The sequence below is a fragment of the Plectrocnemia conspersa genome, unplaced genomic scaffold, assembly GCF_051122295.1.
Source record: "Plectrocnemia conspersa isolate PC_06_02 unplaced genomic scaffold, ASM5112229v1 ptg000012l, whole genome shotgun sequence".
Classification (NCBI taxonomy): domain Eukaryota; kingdom Metazoa; phylum Arthropoda; class Insecta; order Trichoptera; family Polycentropodidae; genus Plectrocnemia; species Plectrocnemia conspersa.
The window spans coordinates 11,634,317-11,643,701 of NW_028277176.1; the positions used below are offsets into that span (position 1 = coordinate 11,634,317).

The 9,385-nt window shown below is 29.9% G+C and overlaps 1 protein-coding gene across 2 annotated transcripts; it reads right to left on the minus strand.

The window, feature by feature from the left end:
- Nucleotides 1–5,590: 5,590 nt before the first annotated feature.
- LOC148228222 (colostrum trypsin inhibitor-like) lies at nt 5,591–7,941 on the minus strand. 2 transcript variants are annotated; one of them, XM_088199877.1, is made up of 5 exons: nt 7,837–7,941; nt 7,474–7,652; nt 7,293–7,392; nt 7,117–7,226; nt 5,591–5,701 (listed from the first exon to the last, which is right to left on the minus strand). In XM_088199877.1, exons 2-5 carry the CDS (start codon nt 7,574–7,576, stop codon nt 5,694–5,696), a joined length of 321 nt encoding a protein of 106 aa, XP_088056003.1. In that variant the 5' UTR covers nt 7,577–7,652; nt 7,837–7,941; the 3' UTR covers nt 5,591–5,693. The 2 variants fall into 2 exon arrangements, with proteins under 2 accessions (XP_088056003.1, XP_088056004.1); XM_088199878.1 differs by having other exon boundaries at nt 7,474–7,667; nt 7,837–7,924.
- Nucleotides 7,942–9,385: the final 1,444 nt, after the last annotated feature.

Sequence of the window (9,385 nt, forward strand, 5' to 3'; positions counted from 1 at the left end):
GAAAATCTGCTCAGATGCAACGTGAATGCAAACATAATACTTTGTATATTTTTTACATCAATTTAAATGCTATATTTGATGTTGTTCTTTTTTTATAGACGGGGGTGTGAAAGCCGTCATAATATTTGTGGGGGAAATAATGATGATAGCAGAGATACCATGAAATGAAATTGTACAGCAGTCCAAAAAGGGAGGTTTTTATATACAGTTGATGAAATTTCAGGCATTATTTTTTCAATCTATATGTCAATATTGTGATTATTATAACATTTATGAAAGTACTGGTAAGAAAGTAATTTATTAGGAAGTAAATGTATTTTTATTGGAGGACAATTTAAATGAGCAATATATAAAATAATTGGTCCATAAAATTAATTGTTTGTGCATAACTGTTGGACAGATTAGGTGCGAACGAGCGAGCGTTGGTCCATAGATAACTCTGCAACGAATCTTTTTCTGAAAAAATATTCCAACAAAATTTACTTTACATAAATGCAAAAACAATTCGTTTTATGGAACAAAGTATTTATTTAAATGCACATATCTCATAAAATAATTCCTTGTTAAATCGCACTCTTTTTTTTATACCAAATATTAAATAGATAATTAATTTTGAACTTTGATTCTCCTTATTTTTTCCTTTGTTTGCTTTTATTATAATAAAACAGATTGTAATGTTTTTTAATATGGTTTTCTCAACTGCTGTTGCTAGTCTGTCTTAATTGTAAGTCTTGTTTAATCTTACATTTAAAAATACCAAATCACTATGGTTTAATCTTCTTGCAATTGGATTTTATGGTTAATAATACTCCAATCCATTTCTCAGAGGCAATTATCTGCGATATCCAAAATATTTTAATCATATTACAATACATACTCTTTTTAAGGTAAACATCTTATTACGTACGCGTAATTGATCTTTCTTCTATTTATTTATTTTTATTTTATTAATTTATTTAGCTTAATAGCTAATCTTTACATCTAACAATTTTAGTAAACATATATAAAAATATATAAAAAATACATAACAGAAAGAAAAAATGAAAAAATACAATAATAAAGTCTTAATATTATAATTTATTTCTATATGTACGAAGGTGTTTTTTTATTCCATTTATGAAACCCGTTATATTTTTGCTGTTTCGGATTTCTCTTGGAAGACTATTATATAAATCAAAACCTCCGTACATAATTCCCCTAGCCGTACTCGTTTTCTTATACTTAATTTTCTTTAAATTTTCTCTATTTCTAGTATTATATTTATGTACATCTTTATTTCTTATTAAATACTTATTAAAATATTTTGGTAATATATTATTTTCTAACTTATATATAAATACTAAAACATTCATACTCAATATTTCTTGAACATTCAACCATTCTAATCTATCAATCATACTTTTACAATTAGTTAATCTATTTTTATTTAAAATTACTCTCATTGCCCTATTTTGTAATTTTTGCAACATTTGTTTATTATTTATCTTCTGAATATAAAAATATTTTGCCTCCTTCCTTGATACTTCTAATACCGCTATTTTTTTTTTTTATTCTTGAGTATGATTGTTTTACCTTTTGAGTATAAGACAATAACACATTAACGCAATTACTTAGTGCAAGTCATTTTTACAAGCATTAAAGGCAGCTAAAATACATTTAAATATCATTAATCGCATTTAGCGGCGAATCAATAATAACACAAGCAGATAAATGTTACTTTATTGTTGCATATACAACTTGATATTTAGATTTGAGCATTAACAAAAATCATATTGAAACGTTGAAAAAAACAACTTTTATTATTAAATTATTATAATTTGCAGATTTTTATTAATCGCATTAATAAATAATTGAGCTACGTCTAGCACTGCATAGGCTGTAATAATATATTAGATTATACTTGATTAAAAAGATGTCACAATCGGTCTGTTATCTTAAAAATATGTATTACTTTTTTATTTTAACGTAACGAGTCATTAAAATATCGTTTTAAAAGTGTTTATTGCACTGCAAAGGAAATTTTAGCACCATAGCGCTAGTCCTTTATCTGCAAACTGACGTTGTTTTTATGCACACAATTCAGCTTGGTCGCCACAATTTGTTGAAATGGCAAATATTAATGTAATGTTTACGTTTAAGTGTAATATTAGAGCAACATTAAAAAAAACAGGCAAAAAGATGTATAGATTAATTTTAGTACATTTTTTTTAGTTTTTTTTATGACAATACATTCTTTTAAAAATTAACGACATTTTACGACTGCATAATTGCTCTCTTTTTAGTTTAAGGGTTTATTTACATATAAACATGGTTATCACATCAGTAGTAAAACTATGTGCGCAATTGCTTTCTCTTTTGGAGTTTTGTGTTATATTGTGTTATCCTATTTACGTGGAAATTTGTGCTAGGTTTAAAAATAACATATCCATCTAGAATATATATATTTTCCCAGTTTTCCTACAGCCATGTGTGCATATAAATAAAAATGGTTTGCGTAGAGTGCGGAAAAAGCGAGAGAGAGCATCAGCCACCACTTCCGGTTAGCGCTTTAATCGTTTAGCGCCACCGTCATTAACGTGGACGGAAGCGCCGGTCGTCGCGTTGGCACGCCTGTCGGAAAAAAATTACTGTCATATCTCGACGTGCGGGAAATTACACAACCGGTGTTGCCAGCGTATCACTATCAATTCCCCCACACCGATCGATTAATTTCGCCATTTCGTGTTTTGATATTATTTTTAAATTACCATTTTTAAATTAATGGACAAAAAGAATACGGAAGAGAGAAAAAAACAATAGCGCGCCCCTTTCCGCCGTCCCGACACAATGGCGCTGCGTGCCGAGTGAATTTTTAATTAAATGGGACCAATTACCTCACACTCTGTTGTAGGCGAGAGGGTCTTCTGCTTCTTCGGGTGCCTCTTTAACATCTGACGTTTCCATTGAACAAAGACAGATGACATCTCGGCGATGGGCTTCCGTCATTAATTACGCAAAACAAAGACGTCGTTGTTACGCGCGGCGTGTGTATATTAGTTTTTCGCCCTTTTGATTTAGCCTATCACAAACCAATTTATAAAATTAATTAATATTAATTAATTTATAATATGTTTACAAGTCAATGAATTTTGAAAAATAATATTCACCAAGCCAGGAATTGGGGATTTTTTACCCCAGTATCCATTACCCCAAAATATAATCGTATACCACTATATTACCCCCTAGACCAGCAATCGCCAAACCGTCGATCGCTAGCAATCGTTAGCTCATAGCCAGTTTTTGGAAAAAATTTCCGCTATGCGCTTATTTGCATGTATTTTACCAATGTCTGTCTTATATTTACTGTCAGATGCAAAGCCATTACTACTTACATTTTAAATATAAAATTTACATACATATACATACAAATGATATTTTATATAATAATGCATTTTATTTTATCGTATTTGGGTGATATTATTTTTTTAATTACAATACCGAATAATACCAATTGATTTGGTTTACGTATATTATCATAATTATAAAATAAACATGTTGTTAGATGGCATGTAATATAATTCCTATCTCTTGTTTTTAATATTTTCTTAGAAGTAAAAGAAACTACTAAGTTGTAATCTATTCTTTTGTAATGTTACCGAGTAGTAAGACGACTACTATTGGAAAAGGTGAAACACCTTAAGAAGAAGCAGCTATTTTTATTATTTTACATAGTACATTCTGTGGTATATACGCAGCACATTTTTGTGTGCTGGCAACACTTCGACAAAGCCCGCTCAAGAGATTGCCGTGGATTGAAATGCATTATATTAATGACTTGGTACGATTATTGTTTTGGAATAAATACTTATATTATTTGGGATATAACAATTTTGGTACTTGTTAATTAGTACAGCGCAACGCTCAAAAACCACCAGTTCTTACTTCCAACTGCATTACCTGTGACTAGCGTGGTCTCACTGCTGTGCGCATGCGCGCCTGTTAGCGTTCACGTGTTTTTTTATTATATTGTAAGCTGTAAGTTATTCTCTGGACACGTCATATGTCATTCTCATTGCGTGTTGATTATCCGGCGTCGCTAAGAGACTAAGAGAGTACGTGATCTGCGTCACGTCGCTTGACACTATATGGCGGATATTGGGTCTCCGCTGCCGTTACAGATATAATTTTATTTTCCTATTTTATTGCCACTGATTTAGACCAGCGTTTCCCAAACTTTTCTTCCCGCGATCTAGTTATTTTTATACTTTTCTTTCGTGCTACATTCAAATAATTTTTATTATCTATTTGTTTAGTGTTTTTTTGCAATTACCTTTGGAATAAGACGATTAAAATCACTCGTTTTAATAATAAATAAAGTAATTTTAATCGTCGATTTTGAGCAAAAACAATAATGACGAGATAAAAAAATAATTTCATGTTCAAATATTTGCAAAACATTGCAACAGTAGGGGTTGAATTTGGATTCCAGTAGTTGATCCTTTCGGCAAGAAGATTTCGGCGTTCCTATATTTGTTTTTTTGAAGTGCACTTCGCAAGGGTATTTGACAAATTACTTTGGAACTCAAATCCATTTTTTTATTAATAAATTTATCTGTTATTTTAGTGTTAATTGCGCAAAGTTTTTATGGCTTCCTTGGCGAGCTAATTTATTGTCACTTTACTTTGCCTTAATAAATATTGTAAATATTTGCTATGCTTATACTTGCAAAAAAGAATTGAATCATTGAACTTTTATTATTATATATACAATTTAGGCCTTGTACTATTTTATCGATTTTTTAATCATCGTGTTTCCGCCCCGAATCATCCCATTTGCCAGACGATCGAGAGTGGAAGGGAAATGGACTTTCCCCCCAACTATCAATGGTGTATAAGTCCGAATACAGCCGTATTGAATTCATTTCCATTAGTAACTTCAGGAACTTCATCCAGAACCAGTTGGAACAAAGTTCAGCAAAACTCGCAACTCAGAACCAGCGACTTTCCACTTCGACCAGGCCTAGCTAAGCGGCCACCAGAATCCCAAGAGTTTAATACGAATCTCTACACTACATATGCAAAAGGTAAATATATGTATAATAATTTCTGGTTGAAATTACGATTTTTCGATTCGAAAGATATGAATTAATTAGTAAATATACAGCACGTTTTTACGTAGCATTTAAAACCTATACCTCTAAATATTGCAAGGTTAATGGAGTAACGCAGGTGTTTGAGATGCGGGTCTGAGCCAACACGTTAACATATCGCCTTTTAGCAATAATTAACTGTGCCGATTAAGCCTTCCATTTGTTTTTGCTAATTTTAATACGCTTAAAATTTATTGCCGTTTGTTTATTAGTACCAATTCTACTTTTAGACGAATATGGTTCGGTTACGTTTTGAAAATCGATTTTGACTGACCCTCTCCCTCCTCTAGGACCATTAGGAGAGAAATCAACCGCGAATTGACAAATTATCAAGCGTTTCCCCTTCGGCGTTGCTTTTTTTGTATTCTTTGTGTTTTTGTGTCCTCGCTCCTTTTGTTTTGTCGTGAATTATATGCGTTGATTTTTTATGAAGAAAGAAAAACAGAAACAAAGGTTTAACCGTAAAATTAATTTATATTTAAATTAAATAAATATTTACAAAAAAATATTAAATAAATATTAATACTGCATAGTAAATTAACGGTGGGGTGGAGAGAATCAGCGTCATATACCTGAAAAATAAATAATAAAAGTTGAAAAATGACCGTAGATAATATTTGAGAGTATGAATATCTGTGGTATAATTGGAAAGGTAAAATACGCTTGTAAGTAATGCAGCGTGTGCTTAAAACGGCCGTGTCAATTTTTAATTCCGCCAAATTCATATCTATATAATTAATTATATAAATGATAGGAAGTAATTCTCATGTAGGGAAAATTGTGGGACAATATGTTATTGGCGTCTGGCGTATGATATAGGAGAAAAATGGTGGAATTCTGTCTTGAAAATAATTTCTCTAGTATAAATACATGGTTTATCCATGAACCACTGGTGGTCAGCAGAGAAAATTTAAGACATTTACAATTTTCGTGCTTATTAAAATATTTCATAATATTATTATTCATTTTATTCCAAAAAAAGCCCAGACCAATATATCGTGTTTGGGATTATTTAGTCAAATTATTCTAATATAATTGTAGATATTTTTTAATAAAATTTTGCAGTTCACAGTGACCACCTACATCAGTATATCCAAAACAGAGCAGTTTTGAAAGCTTTTATTAAAATTTACGCACTAACAGTAAAAACAAAACCTCTTGCGCATTACGAGCGCCAATAATCCATTAGTCATTTTTTATGCTGGCCAGTGTGGACCGTGCGTGACAATAAACAGAACAAACTAAAAGCATCTCAATAGTGTTATTATTATAATATATAACAAAAACACTTTGGGATAAAAAATCAGATTGCTAAAATGCCATAATTCACACTAGTTTAAATATAAAACGGACGTTTCTAACTTATTTAGAATATAAATTGCAATATGTTTTAACACCAACACAACGGTCCTAAAAATCTAGTTAGTAAGCAAGATAATTTAATTACAATCTTGGCTCGTCGTAATTGCTCGTTTTCATTACACCTCTGGCTGGCCATGTGTATAAAACCATATACACAGCGCCTAAATCAATAATTATTATTTAAGACTTACTTCCAACAACACAACAAAAACTAATTTAACTCGAATCAAAAGAAACCACAAATCATCAATAGATGAGAGCAAAAAAGTAGCCGCTTCCCTTTTCACTTCAACACTGGTCTGATTTGAAGTCAGAATTCAGAGTTCAACCCACTTTGCAGACGATTGAGCTCAGACAGAATTTTTGGTATTTTTAATAATTAAAATATCTGCGATTATTATATTATTAAAGATATATTCATTTATGATATCTATTTTTTAAAAGAGCTTGGAAATGTATAATACAATAACTTTATTGCTTGTTTTTGAAGCAATTTTCGATTTATTTTCACCGGGAACTTATATTATTATATAACACAATTAAAGCTTAGTTAATAGCACTATATCTTTAGTGTAAAACTAATTCCATACTTATTTGTTTTAGTGATAAAATTTGAATGACTTACCATTACACATGCTCAAACACTGCTTTTTGGTTCGGAAGTTGTTGGCATTTCCGGCGCAACCACCATATTTGAATTCAACGCAGTCTCTAGTCACAGGATTATACATCCACCTGAAAAAAGCTTAATTAACTCAAGTGCTATTTTAATTATAGGTAAATTATCTAAAAAATACTGACCTTAACAGTAAAGCGCGACAGTTACCTCGCTTCATCGGCATTGTGCAGATTTCACGCGGGTTAACCTCACTGGATAGATTGTCTAATTCACTGCTGTTTGCTGAAAAAAAATATGACTCATATAGAAAGTTGATAAAAACTTTCATTCTAAAATATATTCAATTATCGCCATGTTACTCACATGCTCCTACTTCGATGGTGTCATATTCGTCTGCCGGAGCTGGCATTCCGAACGAATATGCAGTCATAAAAATGACGATGAATAATAAAGATAATTTAGGCATTTTCAGAAGCAGTTTCAGATGTTCTTGCACTCAAAAGGGGGGTAAAACGATTTTATCGTTTTATAATGTATGCCTCCTGAAATAAAATACACTTTTATGATATTATTAGTTGTTATGGGCAAATGTATCATAAAAATATGAATTTTATTTTATTGACGTTCCTTTTGGTGTTATCATATAAATTATAATAAAGTAATTAAACTAAGAAAATTTTTTTAATCTTACATACAAATATGATTTTATATGTATTAAATATTTACCTGATTTTCTTACGTTGATAATTTTTTAATCTAAGTTAGATTCATTAATATTTATTTTATATTGTAAGAGAAACGTGCTCAGTGTAAATCGTATTAACAATGACTGTATTGTGATTGTTCACGTTTACTTTTATATTGTCTAGTTTGTACCGTTCTGTCGCTTTCCACAGTAGGCGTGAATATGCACAAGAGCTGTTCTCAAACTTTGTGCAAAAAGTATTTATTTATATTCATTTTGATTAACATTAAAATATTTCAAATAAATCTACTATAAGTTATTGTTTAAGTGGTAATTAAAAAATATATATTTAGAGATGTATAGTTCCAGGTTACTTATTTATATATAATTACTGAGAAATAATAAAATAAATTGTAAGATAAACTAAGGAAATTAGATAGAAAGAAAATATTTTAAAGTGCATAAGTAATTACTTTTATTTATTGAGTTTAAAATATCTACATATCTTTGGAACTATTGAAATTGAAATTAATACATTTATCAATATTAATAACAAGATTCAGTTTTATCGCACAACTAGACAATGAAAAAAAAAATTATTTACCATAAGAAATTCTAGCCTTTCTTCTAAAATTTCGAATCCTTATATTCCAATTAAATATAATAAGTGGTTCGTCTATCTTTGATTAATGATTTTCTCGTAATTTTGATTGAACTTCTTTCAGAATCAGAGACATCATTTGAGGGGAGATGGTGAAGAGGGGGCATTTCTCCCTATGCCATTTAATTTAATACATCCCTGATTTTCTAAACAAGAAATCTAAAGAAGACAATCATGACACTATCCCGTAAATATTTTTAAAATATGCCATTTTAATGCAAGCATATCAAAATACATTTTCACCGGTAGATATATATTTTTACCAGTGAAAATATAATTTATCTAGCAGGTGCTAGTAAAATTAAATGATTTCAACTTTTCCATATGTATAATATAATAGTAATATATACATTTACATACATATCGTTATTTATTTAGATACGATATATAAATGTTACGGTGAATAATGTATTTTTCAATAATGTTATATTATCACTAGTGACAATATAACTTTACTGAAAAATCTAGGGGGGTTAAAATACATTGCATTATGTGAGTTTTAGAACTGTTTTGAACAATGGAAAAAGTGCATATTGATTAATGGATAATACTTTTAAGGTGAGCAAAAACATTGAAAAATAAAAAAGTTTTAAAGAGAGTCTCGTTATTTTTGGGTTCCCGCTCGTATGTACATTTACATACATATCACTATTTATTTACATAGGCTGTATAAATGTTACAGCAAATGTGTATTTTTCAAAATACATTTTCACTAGTAGATATGATTTTTTTATATTGTACATGCATGATATTATCTATAAGCTAAAGTAGCTCATTATTAGAGAATTTATTATAATACGACCTAGTTATATTTTAATTAGTCATCACGATATTCATCCGTGTGATTTGGAGAATTTTGGAAAACCGAATCTGTGATGATCGATCGAAAATATAATTATATTATTATATCACTAATTTTGCTCACAATA

Coding starts and splice junctions, on each gene's coding strand:
- LOC148228222 (XM_088199877.1), bottom strand. CDS start 7,576: ATGCCTAAATTATCTTTATTATTCATCGTCATTTTTATGACTGCATAT. Junction 7,393..7,473: donor CACCATCGAAGTAGGAGCAT/GTGAGTAACATG, acceptor ATTTTTTTTCAG/CAAACAGCAGTGAATTAGAC. Junction 7,227..7,292: donor TGTCGCGCTTTACTGTTAAG/GTCAGTATTTTT, acceptor AGCTTTTTTCAG/GTGGATGTATAATCCTGTGA.